A 22,962-nucleotide genomic window follows, 5' to 3' on the forward strand; every position below is an offset into this window, starting at 1 on the left:
GTAATGAAAGCCTTGGAAGCTTTTGAAGAAGCAAAATAGAGTATTGACACTTTTGAATTTTGGTGCTGGAGAAGACTTTTGAGGATACCATGGACACAGCCAAGAAAACAAACAAATGGATAATAAACAAATCAATCCAGAATTTTAACTTGAGGCACAAATGACTAGGCTCAAACTATCACACATTATGTGAAAACCCAGCTCCCTTGAGAAGTCCATAATGCTGGGAAAAGTTGAAGAAAGAGAAGAAGAGGACGACCTGCATCAAGCTGGATGGACTCAATTATGACAGCAATGAATGCACCACTGAGAAACCCTAAAGGCCAAGTTGAAGACAGATCATCCTGGAGAGAATCTGTCAATGTGGTCACTAAGAGTCGACACCGACTTGATAGCAATCAATCAATCAATCAGTCAGTCAATCAGATGGGAGTGGGACCCCCCAGAAAAACCAGCCCTAGGATAATAATGCCCTGGGCAAGCAGTATCTTCAGCACACACTCAATCGGTGTGTCCAAATTGTGTTGCTTGTGCAGGTTTCCAAAATCTAGTTGTGTATCAGGCCCAAGTACTATTCCCAGGCTTTCCAAACAGTGCCCATAAAAATTGCTCAGAGCTGCATCTCTCTAATTTGCTGCTTTGCTGCCAGCGCTCTGCTGCTCTAGTTCTGGGATTTGGCTTAAATGTCACAATCTGCCTGCACCTTCTCTGTCAGTCTTCTTCCTTCTCTCTAAATCTTTCTCTCTGTCCTTTTTCTAATCTCTCTCTCTCTCTCTCTCTCTCTCTCTCTCTCTCTCTCTCTCTCTCTCTCTCTCTTTGCCATAAGAAACATTAGGCAGAGAAATCTATTTCCTGCTTTTGCTCTTCCTAGCTCACTACAAACAATGTACACAACAAACAGCAAGCCACCAAACTCAGCTTCAGGTAGGCACGCCCAGATCACCTACTCCTAAGGTGGTCCTGTCCACAGCAAAAGTCCTAGAGATAAAAAGACAATGGTTTACTATTCCTTGCTAACCTTAAAAGTGTATTAAAAGTGTACTAGTAAAGAGACCACCATTAAGATAGTACTTATTCCTTCGAGCTCACAACTAGACATCATGGCAGTGAGCTGAGAGGAATGGCCGTTCCTGTGCATCCACTCAGAAAGCTTACTATGGTGCTGGGCAAGGAAGGAGTAGAAGTGAATGGTTCACCAAGCTTTCCACAACCTCTTGCTCATCTTGCAGTATCCTGAATGGCAGGCTCAGACCAAGGGATATGCAGGATATGGCAGGTCTGTGAACAGACACACATTAGTCCCCTCCAAGGAGTTCTTTATTAGTGGATTTTGGGCTGGAGGGTGGAGGCTTTACTCCCACTGCATAGGTCTCCACAAGTGCAACACTTAGTGTTGGATAAGGGTCAGGTTTTATCCCCAAGTGCAGTACTTTGGGAGATTCCCCCCCCCCCCGTGGCAGCCATTAAAGCAGAAAGTAAAGAAGTTCTCTCATCAGCATTTTAGGGGTGAAGACTGATTATTCCTTCCCTGGTGGCCCAATGTCTTGGGGCAGGTTCTTCCCACCGTCAGAGCCTTTTTTGATTAGAGCAAGTTCACTTTGTGTCCTGGAAGTCAAATGGGAGACTCCAATTTCTATAGGGGGGAAATGTGCACTATTATCCTAGGATGTAGTGAGGTGGACAAAATATGTGTACTGTTCCAGACATTGCTGGTCCCAGAGTCTGAGGTTGCAATAAGTTTTCCACATGCAAGCCTGACTGTGTTCCATAATGCAGTTTGACATACTGCACATTGAGCTGTGCATCCATCCTACTTCTGTGCCAGCCAAGAGCCAATCTATGCAGCTTTGAAAGGTGGAAGCCCATGCATAGCTTTGCCTCTGAAGCTATGCATGGGCTGAACTCATGGACTCTTGGCTCACTGGAAGCAGCGAGCTGTGCATCCCTCTTGGGTCTGTGGCTCACTGCACAGTATGTCAGTCACTGTTCCTCAAAATTCAGTGCACGTGAATGAAAACTTATCCCACACTACCTAAATAAAGATGCCCTTTTTAAAAATAACCCAACCCTGGGTTCTGAGTCCTGACCATCCTGGAATGTCTGTAAAAGTTACTGGCTTTTAAATATATATGATAATAAAAGGGAATTTCTGATTACAGCAATAAACCTGATGTATCAGGTTCCTAGGGAGGCTAACTTTATTACCAGTATTTTGTACATGTTGCATTCCTTTAGCATGCACTTCTTATATGTGCTATGTGAGCCTTCTCTGTTTGTTAACAGGTGATTTGACAGATGCCAAAACAAAGGATAAACTTGGGTCTGACCAAATTGAGGTGGAGTGGCAAACTTACCAGACAATCCTGAAGAGATCTAAAGTAATGGAAAAAACCAAATGGATAGACATAAAAGGGAATCATGGTAAGAGCGATGTGACGTCTAGGAGATTCCCAACAGTTCTCAAATGCTGTCTAGATATAAACAAAATAATGGGCCAATGACTAACTTTTGTCTTTCTTCTGAACAATTCTTCCTAATTTGCTTGGACCATTCTTCTTTTTCAGAGCACCTTCTATCAACAAGATATAGAACTATAGACACACACACTACATTCCATCCCATCCTTAAAATAACATTCATGTCTCTGAGGTATCTTTTTGCCCAGAGAGATTTGAATTCTGAACTAAGAGTTTCCTGGAATCAGTATTGTGACAAAACACAGATCTCCATCTTAACTCAAGAATGCCTGATACTTCCCCTCCACTCCACTCCATCCTGAGTGCTCTGAATATTCTCCCCAGAAGTATGCCGTCCACAGTGCTGAAAACTTCACTAATTCTAGCTGCCGTGTGCACAGCCAGGGTGTGGGGTGGGATGAGCCAAACAGGCCTCCCCCAACCCTGTGGCAGCGGCGGTGGGCAGAGCAGGAGCGGCCTCTGGGTCTGACTGTTCAGCCCAGGGGCCTTGAGAACTGTGAGGCGCTCTGATGCGCCTGTGCAGTTAGAATAGAGTGTTGCAACCCTGTGACATTATGGGCTTAAACCCATTTTTCCTGCTTGGCTCACCACCACCCCCTACACCCTGGCCATGCACATGATGGCTAGAATTAGTGAAGTTTTCTGTGCCAGGGTTCAGCACCATGGGGCAGCGGCGGAGCAATCATAGGGTGGGATGGTGGCAGGAGGCCCCACTTGACCATGGAGGCCATGGACCAGGGCCCCAAGGTCTGGGGGTAAGAGCGCCTCTGGCTGTCTGTCTCTGGAAGAGTGAGAAAGCCTTCCCCACTTTAATCACTATGAAAAGGGGGCCCAGTACAAAATGACACCATTTTGTCACCAGTACAGTCATGAGTTGACAGTAACCAGGCATCATGTCAGCAGCTGCTGCTAGTGTCCCAAAGGAGATTAATGCTCTCTCAGCCAAAGACCTGCCTAACACTAGACTAAGGTAAAACTCAGTGCTAGTTAGTTAGTTAGTTAGTGTTGTTGAATTTTATTTTGAATTCCTGCGTGCTTTTCTTTACTCCCAGTTTCTCAATTTCCCCCTATTCCTTGTTCTATGTGCAACCCTTATTTAGATTATACATTTTACATACGTAGATGTGGCTTCAGTCTGGTTTAAAAGGTTCTGGAGGGCTACTTGCAAAACTCTTCCCCATATGCCTCATAAGGTCATGTGCTACTGATGAGTTTTTATTTATTTGTTTGTTTAATTTATATACCACCCTTCCAAAAATTATATTTTAGATTAATATCTTGTTGTTTAGACCTGGGTTGTGTGGACACTGGATATACAGTGCCTATAGGTCCCTAGCCAGACAGTTCTAGGTTGCTGAAGCCATTCTAAGCCTGGTCAGTGGCTTTAGAACAGTCTTCAACTGGTCACAGCCTACCTTGAAGGAGCGGCATGCTCCTAGGGATCAGAGCAATCTCTACTGAGTAAGGCTGCCAACATTTCATTGCCTGAATACAGGACACAAGTGGGGGGGAAGGCATTGGGTGGGCCAGCCAGCTGGAGGTGCAGATGTTCTGCGCCCAGCCCAGCTAGTTTTTATTATTTTATTTTAAACTAGCTGGCCCGGTGCAAAACATCTGTGCCCTAGATCTTCCAGTCTCTGACCCCTCCCCTTGGCTCCTGCTCTTCCTCGGCAGCAATTGCCCACTTCAGCCCATCTCCTGCCCTCTCTCTTCCCATCGTTGTTGCCCTCCCTCCTCCACTGCCCTCCTGCTCTTCCTCGGCTGAGTGTGGACAAAGCATTTAAGCCTCTGACACTGGAGATTGCCATGAAGGTGCTCACTGCCCCTAAGATGCCCACTCCGGCCGCTGCCATCATGCTGCCCCAGTTCTCTCTTGCCACGCATGTGCTTAGCTCTGCGTGGGCGGGGCTTGCCACTTATGACCTTAGTGTAATATACAGAGAGATAAGCCACTGCTCAGCAAAGAACTGTTACAATGGCAGTGGGTGGTGGGTAGCAGAGAGAAGGAGATGGAGAGTATGTGCTGAGTGAAATTGTGACAGTTATTGCTGCCACAACAAAAAGTGGGGGGGCGGGGGGCACTTGATGCTCTGCCTTGGGCACACTGCGGTCTTGGACAGTTGGGGACCACTCCCTGCCTCAGAGACGTATTTAGCATCTCTGATATGCAGGTATGAGTCTACCCCTAGCTGTTTTTACCAACCAAGATGGGAATATGTCCAGTGCACAGTTGTAATTTGTAAGCTGCCTGTCCACATCTTCAGGCAAGAGTCTAAAATATGTCCATCACAATTGGACCAGACATAACATTAGTAACATCTACCCCTGGCTCTGCCATAACAGCAGCATCTAACCTAAATCAGAGTAAATGCACATGATTTTATCCGCAAAGTGTTTTGCAAATTGATTACAGCAGGCCCTGGAGGGTCACTCAGCTGAACTTTCTTGTTGTCGTCAGTCCCTGATTAAATCCCCTGTCCACCTAGTTCCAGAATGGAAAGCAGAAGCAGGTGAAAGTGGCAATGGTGACTCTTTGCTGTTTCCTCCTCCTCTTCTTCACAGATAATTGGTATTCTTATGACCTCTCTGAAGAGAGAGGGGCCAGTTCCTGCTTGAAAAGCAGCAGCAGTGAAGGTAGCAATGATGACTTATCATCTTGCTATTTTCTCCTTCTCATAGGTGTGTCATGTATCCAGGGATGGATTAAACCTTTTGCCGCCCCCACTGCCGCAGCTGTATGGCCTTTGCTGCCAAGATCCTGCTGTGCAGCGGTGGTTTTTAGAAGAAAAGCGGGGGGGGGGACGAATTTCCCATTGCCCTCAAAGAGGAGCAGCAAAATTTGAGGAGCAGCAAAATTGACCACTCCTCAAATTTTGCCGCCATAGGCGAGTGCCTACTTTACCTCTCCTTAAATCCACCACTGCATGTATCAGCATTTGCTTTTCAGAGCAGAGATTGTTGTCTAGATCAGAATGGAACAAAGCTTTCAGAATGGCTTTTCTGCTTCTTTCTCAAGCTCCTAACTGTCTTAACCCGAACAATAGTTTCTCAATCCTGAGTTCAGTTTGAAATATCCTTTAACATGGATGGCATTTTTATTGCAGATACGTTCAATATTCCAAGCTTGGAGAATGTCCATAATTACTACAGGTATGTCAGTGTGCCATTGTGAATTCCGCCATCGCATAAGGTAAATAGATTATGAGGCTGTTCTCACAAACAGCCAAGACTGGGCTAGGGTAGCTATGCCTAGGCTTGACTGCCCATGACAACTTGCGGGAGCCGACTGGCTCCTGGCAGTGCCTCGGTGGCAAACCCACCCAGGAAGACCACCCTTTAAATGGAGTGTTTATTTGACCGTGTTGGCTCCAGCTCCTTGAAGCCAGTGCTGACACACTGATGGATCCCCACAATGCACTGTGACACGCGCTGTGCATTGTGGGATTTCTGGGGACTGGGATGACTCATCCCGGCCTCTGCACTCCCTGGGGCAGCAGCAGACCATCTGGGTGTGCAATGCACGCACCCAGACAGTCCTCAGCAATCGTCTGTGGGGAAGGCGGGCTTCTGCAGTCTTCCCCACCCACTACTACAGCTGCCCAGTCATGAGAACGACCTCTTTGTGGTGAATGGAGAAATTTTGTTCAAACAATATGCATAATACAAGGAAAAGCAACTTTATTAAAGCAGCCTTGCAAATAAATGTTGTGGTGACCCACAATGTTGAGGCACATTCATCCGCTGTGTTCTTTGGCTCATCTGCATTACTTGGCCCTCCCTGCTGCTACCATTATGATAGTCTATGCTGCTTGCTTGCTTTTGTTTTAGCCCATTTTGACCAGAACAGGGGAAACCCAAGTTGTACATGTAATCGGCTCAGTACCTTCTTGATTTAATGATGGGGCAGTGCTGAGTTGAGGACAGATGCAGTTCTGCCTTTCCTCCTTTTAGCCTCACAGGGCTGCTAGTAGAATCTATGTCAATTTAATTGCTTTTCTTGTCTGTCCTTTTTCTGTTGGCAATATTCCCACCTTGTTTTGACAGGAAATATTCTGCTTGGCAGAAGGATGGCTCTTTCCATTACATCCACCACACGCCTTTTGGCAAATATTCTTTCATCTGTGTAGATGCAACCCTCACTCCAGGCCCCAAGAGACCTTACAACTTCTTTGGGATTTTAAATAAGGTAATGTAAGTGGCCTTGCACTGCAGCAGCGGTCTGTAATTTTGAGAGCAATAGAGGAGTTCTTTGCCTCATGACACTGAATTAGAATTTGGATTTCTGTGAGCCCCTTTAAAGGTGTAACACATCCCTTCTGTCTTCATATTATTCTTTTGGTTCTGTGTGTTTTGGGTGTAGACTCAGAATCCTCATTTTTTATTATTTCTTCACCAGCATAACCTGATTATAAAAATATAACAGCAAATCCAACAGCAGACTCTCAAACATAAATTGCCATCTCCAGACTCCATGCTCCAAACTCCCTCTTGAACATTTTACCAGCTTTCCTACAAGCTGCTTGTATTTCCCCCCTTTTCAAACTCCCTGTGTCATTGCCTCTGAAGTGCTACATAATACACAACACAGTCCTAAGTATATTTGTCCAGACATAAGCCCCCCACATTTACTAGAGAGTATGTCCCATTGAACAGTATGAGAATTGCTTTTGAGTAGACAGTCTGACTACATACAGTTTGCATGAATAATGATACTTTTAGGTGTTTGAAAATATTGTTTTATTTATGTACTACATTTATATAAGCCCTATTCAGACATGTGAGGTGCGAGGAAGGATACTGTACTTGTGTACAGCATCTCAGAGCGTGCCTGCAAGTACCACCACTCCACTCTGGGAAGCATTGCCTCCCTCCCCCACTTTATGGCATTTATCCAAAGAGGCAAATGCTGTAAGTGTGATAACAGCTAGGGATGTGCCTGAACCAGAAGTGCCGAACTGGCTCGGGTGCCCACATTGGGGGGCGGGGTGGGGATTGGGTCCTTTAAAAAGCAGGTAAGCAGGTCCTTCCCTGCTCCTTTGTCACCCCACTGCTTTTCTGGGTGTGGCGCTCACTTTTCAAAAGGCTGCGCATGCCTGCAGCATTGCATGCGCAGCAGCCATGTGTGCGCCAACGCCACACGCAGGCTGCTGGGAGCAGCTCTACAGCTACATTTGAAAAGCGAGCACTGTGCCCGGAAAGTGGTAGAGTGGGGGAAGAGCAGGTAAGGAACTGCATACCTGCTTTTTAAATGACCCAATCCCCACCTCAACATTCAGTCAAGGAACTGAATGGTGAACAAGTATGATGGGAATATTTTGTGTTTAAAGAACAGAAATTATGTCCCTAAAGTAATTTTCATTATCTATTTGTATCAGAAGCAAAACCTTGTTCCTGAAACAAAATATTCTTTCTCACACTCTCAGCATGCATGATACTTTTAAAGATCGCTCAAATATTTTGTCTTAAGCATTTAAAGGAAAAAAGGGTGCATGCCTCATTTTAAATGAACCTTGCCACTTGACTGCAGAACAACTTAAAAAGTGTTTAAATCCACAATCAAGAGAATAATTCCATGGCCAACAGGTCTTTGGACCATGTGGGTTACACAGAAGCCTCCTATCCAGTACTGAAAATCATTTTTGAAGCTACAAAAGCAATTTTGAAATATGCAATGGGAAATGTCCACTCTTCTAAGAGAAAACAAGTAGATCTAAGTAGGACTAATGGAGCCTACCTACCACTTATTTTAGCATCAAAGTCGGATTTGTATTGGAGTATAAACATAGGAGTACTAAAGGAGTGTTGCTGATCAGTTGCATGGCTGCCATCTTGTTTCAAGATGGCAGTAGAAATACCTGTGTCAAGATACTCTGGAACTCCCTCTAATGTCATGTGATTTTGGTTTGTATTATACTGTACATGCATTAATTCTGTAGGGATGGTGCTTATAGTTTGAGTAGCCACAATGTTGTTTCAAGATGGCAGATGAAAGTAAAAATATTTCTTAGGATCTCCAAGGACTCCCTCCCATGTACTATACATTTGTATTAGATTGTAAACACAAAAGTTATTAAGGCTGAATGCACACATACACCATGATCTCGTAAGCCTTCTTCCCTATTAAAAAGTAGGCTAAAAATGAAAAAAATTTCATTGTTTTCCAAAATGTGACCTACATGATATATTAATTTGTTTTTTCAAAACCAGACAGTTTGGTTTTGCCATTAAATCTCACATTAAGAAACAGTTCAGGAGTATCCACCACAGTACACAAGTAATTGTGGAGCAATTATAGATACATATCTTACAGCCCAATCAAAGTCTCACTGGGTTCAGTGGGGTTAACTCTCCAGTTTGTGTGATTACAATTGCAGCCTTAATATTCTAGACTTAATATTCATTCATTTAATGTTTAATTATTTAATTCTCTATGATTAAAATATTATTGCAGAGCTGTTTGGAAATCAAGGCTGCAATCCTAAGTACACTAAGTACACTTACTTAAGGAATAAGTCTGGGTAACTAATATGCTACTAAAACTCTAGCAATTATCTTTCCATTCTAGAATAAAATGCAAGAGCTGTCTTCATTGGCTAAAGAAGGTCATGGCAGTAACCACACCATTTGGTTTGGTCATTATCCCACCTCCTCAATAATCTCTCCATCTCCAGGAATACGAACAGCAATGCGGTAATATGTCTTTTCTTTGGTAAAAATGCATTTGTCATATACCTGCTGTAGTAACTGTTAATGCTTGTCCAATTGTTGTCAGTTGTGTTTCTTCTTCAAGATCAATAATAGCCATAATATTTTTATTAGCTCTGCCACAGCCTATTTGTGTGGGCACTACCATACTATGCATGGTCTGATGCCAGTCCTGCATACCCGGCACCATCATGGCACTTTAGAACTGGAGTTGGGAGACTGGATGGTTAATAGAAAGTAAGTAAGTTTCCATTTCAAAGGTAATACTAACAATGAGCTTTGGTAATTTATAGTGCAATTATTATAGGAATATGAAGTCAATGCAAAAATAATTTAATCGGTTTGTACTGGAAGCATCTTTGTCATCTGCTTGCACTAAATCATAGTATACATGCAACATCTTAGAACTGGAGCTTTCAAAATGTGAGGCAGCATCCTTAGGGATGCTTAAATATAGATGAGAGAGATGGGAGTAGATCCCAGAGGATCAAAAGGATGTTCACATGGCTGTGGAGGATGGGCGGTGGGGAGGTAGGAGAGCACCTCCCTTCTCCCCAGATGATCCAGCGGCGATCATAGCCGTGTGGTGTTCTGGAGGCTGGTGTAAAGCACCCCGGCCTCCAGATATCCCACAACGCACAGCATGACAAGCATGGTGCATTGAGGGATTCCCCCATGTGTCAGGCTCTCTAGGTGCTTGACTCCATGTATGCTTGGGCTGCATGCAGCCCGAGCATCCGCATGACTGGAGAACTGGGTAAAACCCCAGGCAAATTCCAGGTTACCTGGGGCGGCAGTGCCAGGATCAGCCTTGATCCCAACACCTCACATGAGCAGCCCTACCCAGAAAGGGCTACCCAAGCCTGGGTAGGGCTGCTCATGTGAACAGCCTCCAAGTGTAATGGTACTCCTGAGTACCCATGTGACCCTATTCAAATTATTTGACAGGTTTCTTGTTTTTTTGTGTTACCTTTCTCTGGACCGTAGAGCATGTTGAGGACCCATCATGAAGGCTTATTCCTTCCTTGTTTCTTTTCTAGCTGTCCCTAAAACTAGGATAAGATTAGGCCTTGACAATGGAAGTTCTGCCTGTTAATTAACTTTGGGGAAGCTGCAAGAGTTTTGTATTTTTTGCTGATTTGAGAAGGCTTGCTAAAACACAGTTTGATCATTCTTGCCTTAGAATAAAGTCTAGGGAGCCTTCTGTTATTTCAACTAGTTAGAATGCAGCTTCTGATCAAGTCAAGAAAGAGACTGCCTAGTTTCAAGGCAAAATCTGGAGAAATCCATTATTGTTCTCACCTTGGCAGGGAGTCCAGCTAAAGTCTCAGGACAGTCTGAAGATTTGCAGTGTGTGTGTGGCGTCTCAAGCTAACAAGTGATAGTTATGGTCCCAGTGGTTTCTTGTCATCAATGATGTGATGGCAGGTATTTGCCTGTGATGCTTGCACACGCATATTTTAGACAATACTTCACATTGGAATAAAAATTAGAACAAGAATTTTATAGGAGCAATATATTGTTTGTGCACTTTGGGAACTGATCTCTCTCTCAAAAAAAGAAGCATTTTCTTAAGGGAAGATATCTAGATCCTGTACAATTGAAACCCTTTGACAATCCAAAACCTTTTGACATGACTGGGTCATTTAAGAGCATTAACCATTCATGGAATATAATAATAATGAGAATTAGCTATCCTACAAATACTACAGGATGGTTAAATATGTATCCCACCCTAACTTGAAAAAATTGAGCAGATATGTTTAGAAACAGAATCAGAATATTTGGTATTTTCATTCTGTTTTCTGTTAACTTTATCAGAAACTCAATATGGTGAAATTTAAAAATGTGTTTAGTATACAGAATTGCTGCTGTTGCAACATCAGTGTTGGTACTTAAGTTGTATACCACCTTAAGTGGCGCAGCCAGTAAATGCTTGACTAACCGATACTATATCAGGCAGCAGCGATATAGGAAGATACTGAAAGGCATCATCTCATACTGCACGGGAGGAAGCAATGGTAAACTCCTCCTGTATTCTACCAAAGAAAACCACAGGGCTCTGTGGGCGCGAGGAGTTGAAATTGACTTGATGGCACACTTCACTGTACCTTTACTTAAGTTATAATTTGTCTTGGACTGCTCTATTATTATTATTTTTATTTTTAACATTTATATCCCGCTCTTCCTCCAAGGAGCCCAGAGTGGTGTACTACATACTTGAGTTTCTCTTTCACAACAACCCTGTGACGTAGGTTAGGCTGAGAGAGAAGTGACTGGCCCAGAGTCACCCAGCTAGTTTCATGGCTGAATGGGGATTTGAACTTGGGTCTCCCCAGTCCTAGTCCAGCACTCTAACCACTACACCACGCTGGCTCTATTCTGGCTCACTTTATGAAATAGTTCAATTGGTAGTTATACTAACTATTGATAAAGGAGACTGGCTGGTACAAGAAATAAAATCACGTCAATAACTTTTAGTTTCCAGAGAAACAGACTCATCTAAATTAAATTAAATAAGAGAATGGGGAAATCAGTAAAGTGTGTCACCACATAATGTAAATCTTCTGTCATTAGAATGTTCAGTATTAACTACAAAGATGTTTTAATAATTGAACATCAGGTACCGGATTCTTGCTTTTGATCATGATCTCTTCAGCTTTGTTGACCTGAGATTTGAAGAATGGCCTGTAGTTCTTATCACCAATCCCAAACCATTCCTTTATAGTAGCTCTGCTCATGAACCTCTACAGAGAATCCTTCATTCTACTCATATAAGGTAACCAGTTGAGTTTTGAAATTCATACAAAATTTCTTAAGTAACTGTTCTCTTGTGCATATGTGACTGTCTGCATATTTATATGTTGCCACAATGAATGCTTCAAGAATCAAATGAAAATTTCAGTCGGGCTTTAGGCCTGGCTATGGGCAGGGGTCAAGAAGTGTTGGCTCAGTTCACCAGCCAGTCAAATTATTTTACTTGTCAGATGGTTCCTTGAGCTATATTGCTATAGAGATTCTTTTGGATCTTTCCGCGGCTTTCAATACCATTGACCATGGTATCCTTCTGGATTGCCTGAGGGGGTTGGAATTGGGTGCCACTGTTTTACAGTGGTTCCGCTCCTACCTCTCTGGTAGATTCCAAATGGTGTTGCTTGGAGACGGTTGCTCTGCAAAGTGAGAACTGAAATATGGAGTTCCACAAGGCTCCATACTGTCTCCAATGCTCTTTAACATCTACATGAAACTGCTGGGAGAGATAATCAGGAGGTTTGGTGCTGGGTGTTATCAATATGCTGATGACACCCAGATTTACTTTTCCATGTCAATCTCATCAGGAAATGGCATATCTTCCCTAAATGCCTGCTTGGAGTCGGTAATGGGCTGGATGAGGGATAACAAACTGAAGTTGAATCCAAAGAAAACGGAGGTACTGACTGTGCGGGGTCGGGACCCAAGAGATGGTTTCGATCTGCCTGTTCTGGATGGGGTTACACTCCCCCTGAAAGATCAGCTGAGTAGACTGAGAGTGCTCCTGGACCCAAAACATTCCCTGGTTTCTCAAGTTGAGGAGGTGGCCAAGAGTGCTTTTTATCAACTTCGGCTGATTCGTCAGCTACGTCCATTTCTAGAGGTGGATGACCTTAAAACAGTGGTACATATGCTGGTAACTTCCAGACTTGACTACTGTAATGCGCTCTATGTGGGGCTGCCTTTGTATGTAGTCTGGAAACTACAATTGGTACAGAATGCGGCGGCCAGATTGGTCTCTGGGACAACACAAAGGGACTATATAACACCAGTTTTGAAAGAACTGCACTGGTTGCTGATATGTTTCCGGGTAAAATACAAAGTGCTGGTTATTGCCTATAAAGCCCTTAATGGCTTGGGACCAGGCTATTTAAGAGAGCGCCTCCTCTGTCATGCACCCACCTGCCTTGTACGATCTTCTGGAGAGGTCCGGTTGCAGTCGCCACCAGCTCATCTGGTGGCGACTCAGGAACGGGCTTTCTCTGTGGCTGCCCCAGAGCTTTGGATTATGCTCCCTGCGGAACTAAGAGCATCTCATTTTATGTTTGTTTTCAGGAACACCCACAAGACTTTCCTGTTTTCCCAAGCTTTTAATTAGAATTTTCGTAATTTGTTTTATATTGTTTTTATCGTGTTTTATATATATTAACCTGTGATTTTAATGTTGGGATTTGTACACCACCTAGAGAGATTTATATATCAGGTGGTATAAAAATATGATAGATAGATAGATAATACATTGCTCTTCAGGATTTTTCTCACTTGTCAGGCATTATTTTTCACTCAAGTACTAGTAGATTTGCTGGGCCCTGCATATGGGATTGAAATCACCTTGGTCACCCCACGAGATACACAGAGAGATGGTGGGGTGCGGTACAACCCTTCTCAGTTGCTTTTGATAGCATCAACCACAGTATTATCCTTCTGGATAATCTCACTGGGATAGAACTGTTGCAACATCAGTGTTGGTACTTAAGTTGTGATTGTCTTGGACTGTCACTATTTTACAGTGTCTCTAGTCCTTCCTGACAGGTCATACCCAGAAAGTAGTTTTGAGAGACTGTTAATGAAACTGTCCTGGGGTGATTGAACACCCCTAAATTTGCATTCAGGCTTCAGTGGGGAAAATTAGCTCAGAGGACAGTTCCATGTAAGATTAAATATGCACAAAATTGTGGGCCCAGGAAATAACGCTGAGTGCAGAGTAGCCTTGGCAGAAAGTTAACCTGCTTTAGTTACCTTCTGTGGTCTACTTAGGGTGTCCCAACATAGGGAGGGTGTGCATCTGCTCCCCTTTCCAATTTGCTTGTTAGGAGCAAAATCTAGGGGCGACTGGCCCACTGTCAACTAAGTGACTTGTCCCCATGTGCCACAGACTGAGAACTCACGCTGCTGTGAGGCTCTTAAGCATGTCAAGAGTGAGAGCTCCAAGCCTGGAGACTCAGACACAAATGAGGGGGCTCCTGGGAGCCGACAGAAAAGCATTGCTAGTAAGACTTTCACTCTGACTCATGACTCCTGACTTTTGGGTCCCAGAGGGCTCCATTCTATCCCCATGCTATTCAGCATTTACATCAAACGTCTGATGGAGATCATCCAGAGGATTGGGCTACAGTGTAATCTATGTGTGGTTGACACCAGGAAGCTCTAACTTCTAGATCTTTGAGATAAGATGTCCCCTCACAACCTGGGTTCTGCGCCTGCGCAGTAAGTCCGGTGGAAGAGTCTCAAGCTCCAAAAGGCATTCTTCAGCTTTGCCGAATTGCACGCATGGCACATCTTGTTATTTTCGGCGGGAGAACACCTTTCTCCTCAGTTCCTTCTCGACCACCACGCTGCATGGTTTGGAAGGTTGTTGTTCTGTTGCTCCTCATTCCTCACTTGTTTTTCTCTGGTACCTATACTTTTGGACTGTTTTTTCAGCTATTCTTTCTCTGCTTTGATTTGGACTTGTTCTTTCGGTAACGTATCGGCTTGACTCAGACTTTTTTGAACTACTCTTTTTTTTGTCTTGACTTGCTCACTGTTTTCAACATCAAAAGCTTTTCTTCTAATCTTGGTGCGCCATTCTCTCCTAATGGACATTAAGAAAACATTCAAGTAGTGTGCTTCCTGTGGGAACAGGAAACTTCCCAAACAGGAAGCCCCCACATGGCATAGCTTGTAAGAATGGACAGTTTGTTATGGACAGTGCTGTGCCTCCATTTAAAGCGCCTGCAGGCTCCAGCTGCCCTGAATGTGCACAAAACACTTTATGCACATTCCTAATGGATTCTACGTCAAAGAATTCTGCACATAAATTATCTGGAACTCCTGACGGTGTTCCATGACTTGAAGTCCTTCCTGACTCTTCTAAAACATCAGATTGTCCACGTTTTGCTGGACAACATCACAGCAATGGCATACCTAAACTGCCAAAGGAGGGGACTGTCTCCCACTCCCTATGCAACCTATCACACCAGATATGGACCTGAAGCCTAGAACACTGCATCCACCCGATTGTATTGCACATCAAAGGGTGATGCCCTGAACAATGTCCTGGTGGATGCCCTGAACAGGGATCTTACCTTGAGCCATCAACATGAATGGGAACTGAATTGTGATGTCCTCCATGCCATCTTCCTCTCCTGGGGGACACTGAGAATACGTGACAGGACAGGACAAGAAGTGCATTCTGTATTGCTATCAAGCGGGTCTGGGGCTGAATCTCCATTTGAACCACTTTTTCTACTTCATTCAAGCATCTTTCTTTGAAGGTTGCCTTCCTTGTGTCTATTTGGTCAGCAAGAAGGGTCAGTAAATTGACAACTCTTTGCTCTGACTCTCCCTAGATGACATTCTACCCCAATAAGGTAGTGCTTTGGACTGACTCTTCTTTCACCCCTAAAGTGGTTTGCAGTTTTCATTTGAACGACATTATTTTACCTACCTCTTTTCAGAACCCTTCAACACCACTTGAAAGGCTATGTACTCCCTTGACATCCAGAGGTATTTGCTTTATTACCTAGACATAATAAAACCTTTTAGAAAGATGAACCTACCTTTTCTTGCCTTCGAAGAGAATAATAAGGGCTGTCCTGTTTCTAGGCAGAAACTTGCTCATTGAGCTCATTTTTCTTTGCAACCGACAGCAGGGTCTTAAGCCCCCGTCTAAAATAAGGGCTTACTCTACTAGGGCCATGGCAACATCTGTGGCCCGTGTGTCCGGCATCAGCATGAAGGACAACTATGCAGTGGATATCTGCTCCGCAGCGGAGGCCAACTTTGGTCAGGTGGTTCTTAAGAAAATACTATCATCCACCACCATCAGGAGGAGCTAGCTAATCACCCAGGTTGTCAGGGAACATGGATCACCTCAAAGATAAGCAGGTTGCTTACCTGTAACAGGTGATCTTTCTGGTGATCCATGTTCAGTCACAACACCTGCCTGGCAGATGTTATATGCACTTACCTGACTCTATCTGATCTTCCACCTTTCTCAGTGCTGCAGCCAATCAGGAACTGAGGAGAAAGGCACTCTCCCGCTGAAAATAACAGACATGCCACATGCATGATTTGGCAGAGCCAAAGAGTGCCTCTTGGAGCTTGGAAATCTTCCGCCGGGCTTACTGCGCAGGTGCAGAACCCAGGTTGTGAGTGAACATGGATCGCCAGAAAGATCACCTGTTACTAGGGTTGCCAACTGTCCCTCATTACGCGGGACGTCCCTCATTTCAGGGATGAAATGTTGGTCACTAAAGGGACAGCATTTGTCCCTCATTTTGATGGCAGGGCAAGCAGCTTCTTATTTTGAGAAGTTTTTGGTTGAAAATGTTCTGAATAACAACAATGCTGGCATTATTCAGTAGCATATAATTCAATTATATATATTTCAGTGATACTAAGGCTCTTGATTACCACTGCATACACAACCCGGCCCCTGCCAGCAAGACCCCTAGCCTCCCCAAACCTGTGTCCCTCATTCTGACAATGAAATGTTGGCAACACTACCTGTTACAGAGAAGCAAACTTTTTTTCTGCTAACTACTGTATCTATCCAAATAGAAGATGATTCTGAATTTAAGACGACCCCATTAAAAGTAGGGGTTAAATATAGGTTATGCCTGCATTTACTCAAAAGAAATAGGACTCTGAATTTAAGATTACTTCCCAATTTCTAATATCAAAAAAACCTGGTCTTGGATTCAGGTAAATACAGTACTCCCAGGGAGGTAGTAGAAACCCTGAACCAGAACTTGAAGTTCTTATTTGGATGAGGGCAAACAAAATAAAATTTAATCCAGACAAGACATACATGCTGTTAGCTGGAAATCTAGATGGCAGTTTTCAACTAGACAGAGTTTCACTCCTTCTGAAGATGCAGGTGCAAAGTTTGGAGATATTCTTGGACCCAGATATCCAAGTGGTGGCAGTTGTAAAGGGGAGGGATTCCTGTTGCCTCAGGAACTCACCGACTTCTAGAGAAATATCACCTCATCACTGGGCCTGTACTCTAGGCACTGCAAGTCTATAACCTCTGACTAGAGTCAATTACAGTCTTACCAGCTGTTATCACTTAAAGATAGCTGCATCTTGCTTCTGGGCTGTAGAGGCTTTTCCAGAGGGTTCTCATACTAGAGGCAAGCCACAATCATGTATCAGTTCTGCAGCAGTTCTTGTATGTATCTCACTCTTCTTTCCCCAAGCCTCTTCCAGATTGAGCTTCCTCCCTCTGGAGGCAGTGGAAGAGGAGAGGATTTCCTCCAAGGATCTTTTCTTCCTGTTTCCTGCTTCTCTTCCCAACCTCCACTGTCGGTGGTTTGCAAGGAGGTTTGAAGACATGGGCTTGGCTTTCTGATAGCGGTTGCTAGGAGTCTTTATCAGCTTTGGCTGATCCACCAACTGTGGCCCCAGGGGCGGAGCCACCATTGGGTGAACGAGTTCAAAGAACCTGGGTAGCCACCAATCAGGGGCCAGCCGGGTTCAGACACGGCCCCAGACACAACCCCTCGCGGCCCCAGACATGACCCCTGTGTCTGGCATCAGATGCGGGGGTGTGATTTCACTCCCAAACAGGGCCATGTGGCCCCGTTTGCAAGCGAAATCGGCCAACACTGCGTTTGCTCCTGAAAGGGGTCGTGCGGCCTCATTCAGAAGTTAGATCAGCCAGCGCTGCATTTGCAGCGCAGCCGAATAAGCTCTCCCTGCCTTTAAAAGGCAGGGAGAGTTACTTCGGCTGTGCTGCGAATGCAGCGCTGGCCGATTTCGCTCCTGAATGGGACCGCACAGCCCCGTTGGGGAGCGGAGCCACACCCCCTGCATCTGACATCAGCCACAGGGGGCGTGGCTGGGGGGCCACGGCGGCAGCAAAACACAGCCACTGCTTGACTCCCTCCATGCCTGTGTGGCCCTATCTAAAGAAGTCAGATCTGTCTTCAGTTATCCATGTGCTGGTTACATCCAGACTTGATGTAATGCACTCTACATAGGGTTGCTCTTGAAGATGATTCATAAACTTCAGTTAGTTCAAAAATGCAGCTGCCGGTTGATGGGTATGTGATGATTTGAACATATATCTGTTCAATCTGATGTTATGCCATCAATGTGCTGGTTGTCAGTCCATTTCCAGGCCCAATTCAAAGTGCTAGTTAAGACCTTTAAGCCACGGACTAATTTACCTTAAAGACTACCTGCATTCATATTAATCTATCTGGGCCCTAAAACTATCATATCAGGCTCTGCTCTTTGAACCACTGTCAATACAGATATGATCAGTGGAAATTAGGGACAAGGCTTTTTCCACTGTGGCACCACATTTATGGAATTCTTTGCCTGGTGAAGTACATCAGGCCTTCGCATTTGCTGTTTTTAAGCAGGCCCTCAAAACATGTTTATTCCATTCTACTTTTAACTGATTTTGGCCTTTTCCAGCTTGTATTGCTAGATTTTATGCTGCCATCTTAATTGTTATTTATTTCATGTTTTGAGAAAAATTATTTCATGCTACTGCTTTGGGGAAATATATATCTTAACAAGTGATATAAAATATTTAATAATGCATTGGAAAAGACTGTTAAGCAGGGCAGTTTGTGGTGTATATGATTTGTATATATGACTTGTGTTGTACCCAAGAAAGGTGAGCTTGGTTACCCATTTCTTGATAAATTTGCTAATCGTATATTAGAATAGTTCTTTATCTAAAACCCAATTTTAAAAATTAGCATCAAATTCTATATTAAAGCACATTCCAGTGTCTGAGTCCAAACAATGTCATATTCTCCCCCAAATATCTCTTCACCCTCCCATCAAGACAATCAGGAGATAAGGCAGGGGTGGGCAAACATGGCCCTCCAGTTGTTGCTGAACTACAACTCCCATCATCCCTCACTATTGGCCACTGTGGCTGAGGATGATGGGAAAGCACCAACAAAATAATTGTTACAACCATGTATGATGAAAAGTAACATAGGGAATTTTTATTTTAAGCTTAATGATGGTGATATCCTCTTAACAAGTTCCACAATATACTGGTTTATTTCTTCCGCTTAGAATTTTGGCCTTTTCTCCTTCTCCTATCAAGTTTGTCAAGGTCAGTATTGATGGGGTTCATCTGGGGAATGCTGTTCATGTGTCTAAACCTCTCTACATACTGAAATGGAACCCCCAACTCTACAGTCAAGGATTTCATCAGATAAATGTGACTGTTCAGGTGAGCTTTCTGCAGCTTATTAATATTTTATCATTCAGTAAACTGGTGAAAAATGGTAAGCAGTTGTATTTAAGAGCATTCCTAACCACGGGTGGAGCCACCGTTGGGTGAATGGGTTCAAAGAACCCAGGCAACTGCCAGGGTCTGACATCAGACACGGGGAGCGTTATTTCGCTCCCAAATGAGGGCTACGCGGCAGAGAAAGCCATTCCACCTGCACTGCCAACACAGCACAGGCCAATCTGCCTCCCAAACAGGTCCACGTAACCCCGTTTGGGAGGGAGATCGGCCCAGCCAGGGTGGCTCTCCCAGCCTTTAAAGGCAGGGAGAGTTGCTCTGGCTGGGCCAATGGCTTATGTGAACAAAAAGGTCTTTACCTGGCATCTAAAAGAACAAAGTGATTAAGCCAGGCAAACCTCACTGGGGAAGCTATTCCATAAATGGGATCCAATATCCGAAAAGGCCCTCTCCCTGGTAACCACCCGCCTCACCTCTTTTGGCAGGGGCACCTGGAGGAGGGCCTCTGAAGAAGATCTTAAGGTACGGACAGGGACATATGGGGCAAGGCACTCTCTCAGGTAACCCGTTTCCAAGCCATTTAGGGCTTTAAAGGTTCAAACCAGCACTTTGAATTGGGCCTGGAAATGGACTGGGAGCCAGTGCAGCTGACAAAGAACTGGTGTCCCAGTTAATAATCCTGTAGCCCCATTTTGTACCAGCTGCATTTTTCGGATTGTTTTCAAAGGCCGCCCCATGTACAATGCATTGCAGTAATCTAAGCTACAATGGAACAGGCTTGAGAACTGCTAGACTAGAGGCACCAGCGGCAAGCTAATCTCCAATTCCAGTGGTGTTTCAGAGTGTGCCCCTTTCTCCTGTAAGAGCAAATGCAGTCATTATATGTTAAAAACAAAGCAGGGGACATTGTGAGGACAAATACTTGGGACATTGTTTCCATGAGGGCAAAACCTACCCCATCACCACTGGCATTAGGTGATCAGGCCCTCTCTGATTGAGACTTCGGGCTCATTCATATAAATGAGACTGACTTCTGCACACAATCTACCCACATATACTCTGATGGGTATTTTGCGGATAATAATCATAGTTGTTTTGTTAAAATCTAAGTTTTCTTTGTGTTCTTATTTTAGGATACCAGTGGTAAGAGTGCTACTCAACTTCACACATTTGCTATGGAAGAAAATCTCTCTCTCAAATTTGACCTCCTGCCATCTTGGGTTCTTCTTACTGATCATTATATATGGGTTAGTATTACCAGAAGTCAGTCAGACAGATAGATGTGCATGTGTGTGTGTTTTTACATACGTATGTATGTATGTGTAAATATGTGTATTTGTGTGTATGCATGCATACTTACACATAATATTAGAGGAGATTGACAACTGTTAAATAGAGGAATTTATAAGTAGACTCTTTCCACTTCTGTCTTTGTCAGCAACTGCTGGTTTTAAAAGATATGCTGTTTAGTTGCTTTTTCTATATTCTTTCAAAGTTTTGCAAGTCGTTTTCTTACTTATCACATATATGTGTTGGTTGTGCATTGCCTAATTTTTGTCCCCTAAAGACCAAGCCATGCATCTTTGTACACTTTTGTGAAACTTCAGCTTTGCATCCTAAAGTTCCTTTCCATCCTAATTCTGATTTGATTAGACATACAAAAACATATACTTACACTTAATTGTTTTGCTCATGTAATAGCAACACATGCACATATTATATGCAGATTATGGGTCCGTATCTTGCACGTATGTGGCCAAAAAGGCTAGGGGTATGAAGCAAAAAGGGACCCAAAAATTATGGAAGAGGCTGTTCAGATTGTTTGTACTCATGAGACCTTTGACATTACTGTACCATTTTAGAATGCATGTGTGTGTGCAGAGGGTGTTACTTTTTTGAAAGCATCCTCATATGTGTTCTGAGGTGGTATAGTTGCACAAGTAGACTGTGCCACTTAATAATTACATGTTTGAATACGCTCTTATACAACTATGCTTTGGGTTTATTTAGTTTTCCTTTATGCCTCTATACTTGCACCAACTTCCCACATGGAATAATATTTCCACCTGGATTCATGTTATCCCCACATGTACTCCAAACCAGCTGAGCATCCCAACATGGTGAAAATTCTCGTTTATAACTTAAGGGGGGAAATTAAGAGTAAAGAAGAGTAGTCAGCTCTCATACATTGTTACAGGATTTTATTTATTTATTTAAAAACCTTTGTAGACCACTGTTTTGACAGTCCATAGTTGTTAAAAATGTGAAACATCTTAACATCCATTAAAGTAAAAGGATAATGCAAAAAATAAAACTGCATTACAGAACAGCCACAAGAACCTTAATTCAACTCCTCCAAATACGGGCTGGAAAAGAAACATTTTACATCCTTTCCAGAACCCTTATGGCATTATCTCACATACAGTCAAACACACATATTGACACTAATGTCAACATCATTTATAGATCTGTCCTTTGCTGTGAATGTTTTCTGATTTTTAGCCTTGATTGTCTGGTGGTACTTAAAGTAATTCCTTATTGTTTTCAATAATTTCCAAAAGCTAGTAAAGCAGTTTCTTATTTCGTTTGTACAGGAGACGCTCATTATCCATAGTTTCGCAGATCTCGGTTCCATGTATCCACAGATGGGTCTTAGACCCAATTTCTTTACCCACGGCATGAAATATTTATTTATGTATCATATTAAATTTTAATGTTTTGTTCACTGAGATTGTTTTTATCTGTTTTATGAATTTTAGCTGTTTTATATTGTTTTTGCATTTGTTTTAACTTTGTACACTGCCTAGAGATGTCTATCAGGCAGTATAGAAATATGATAAAATTAAATATTTATATACTGCCTGATATGTGCATCTCTAGGCAGTGTACATAATTTAAAACACCACAAATACAAAATAGAGTTAAAAAAAACAATTTCACAGAATAAAAAGTTAAAACAATCTCATAGGATTAAAAAAAAACCCAATTAAACAGTTTAAAATTAACCTCTGTTAAAATCCTGAGAAAACAGGTATGTATTGAGGGTCTTCCTAAAAGCAAACAGAGAAGGAAATGCTCTTATTTTGACAGGTAGCATATTCCAAAGCCCCAGGGCAGCCACAAAAAAGGCCCGGTCCTGAATCTCCACCAAATGAGCTGGTGGCAATTGTAATCGGACCTCTCCAGATGATTTTAATAGGTGGCAAGGTTCCTGACAGAGAAGGTGCTCTCTTAAGTATCCTAGACCCAAGCAGTTGAGGGCTTAATAGGTAATAATCAACACTTTGTATTTCACTATGAAACACAGCAGCCAGTGCAGTTCTTTTAAAACTGGTGTTACATGGTCCCTTTGGGTTGATGTGGAGATCAGTCTGGCTGCCCCATTCTGTACCAATTGTAATTTCTGGACTATGTACAAAGGCAGCCCTGTGTAAAGTGCATTACAGTAGTCGAGCCTGGAGGATACCAGTATATGCACCACCGTTTTGAGGTCATTTACCTCCAGAAATAGGTGCAGCTAGCGTATCAGTCGAAGCTGATAAA

General features: G+C 43.3%; 1 protein-coding gene across 6 annotated transcripts in view; it reads left to right on the forward strand.

Moving 5' to 3' along the window:
- The window catches only part of TMEM62 (transmembrane protein 62), a 44,241-nt gene that overhangs the window by 11,849 nt on the left and 9,430 nt on the right, over positions 1-22,962 (forward strand). For all 6 annotated transcript variants that reach the window (XR_008313872.1, XR_008313873.1, XM_053286106.1 and 3 more), the window contains exons 3-10: positions 2,284-2,421; positions 5,582-5,627; positions 6,522-6,663; positions 9,043-9,167; positions 9,297-9,419; positions 11,806-11,961; positions 19,242-19,401; positions 20,553-20,666. Coding sequence is in view for 4 of the 6 variants with exons in the window: in XM_053286106.1 (XP_053142081.1) it covers positions 2,284-2,421; positions 5,582-5,627; positions 6,522-6,663; positions 9,043-9,167; positions 9,297-9,419; positions 11,806-11,961; positions 19,242-19,401; positions 20,553-20,666 (1,004 nt within the window). In the remaining 2 variants the exon portion in view is untranslated. The remainder of the gene's footprint in view (positions 1-2,283; positions 2,422-5,581; positions 5,628-6,521; positions 6,664-9,042; positions 9,168-9,296; positions 9,420-11,805; positions 11,962-19,241; positions 19,402-20,552; positions 20,667-22,962) is intronic.

This window comes from Hemicordylus capensis, chromosome 1, assembly GCF_027244095.1.
Source record: "Hemicordylus capensis ecotype Gifberg chromosome 1, rHemCap1.1.pri, whole genome shotgun sequence".
In the NCBI taxonomy this organism is placed as follows: Eukaryota; Metazoa; Chordata; class Lepidosauria; order Squamata; family Cordylidae; genus Hemicordylus; species Hemicordylus capensis.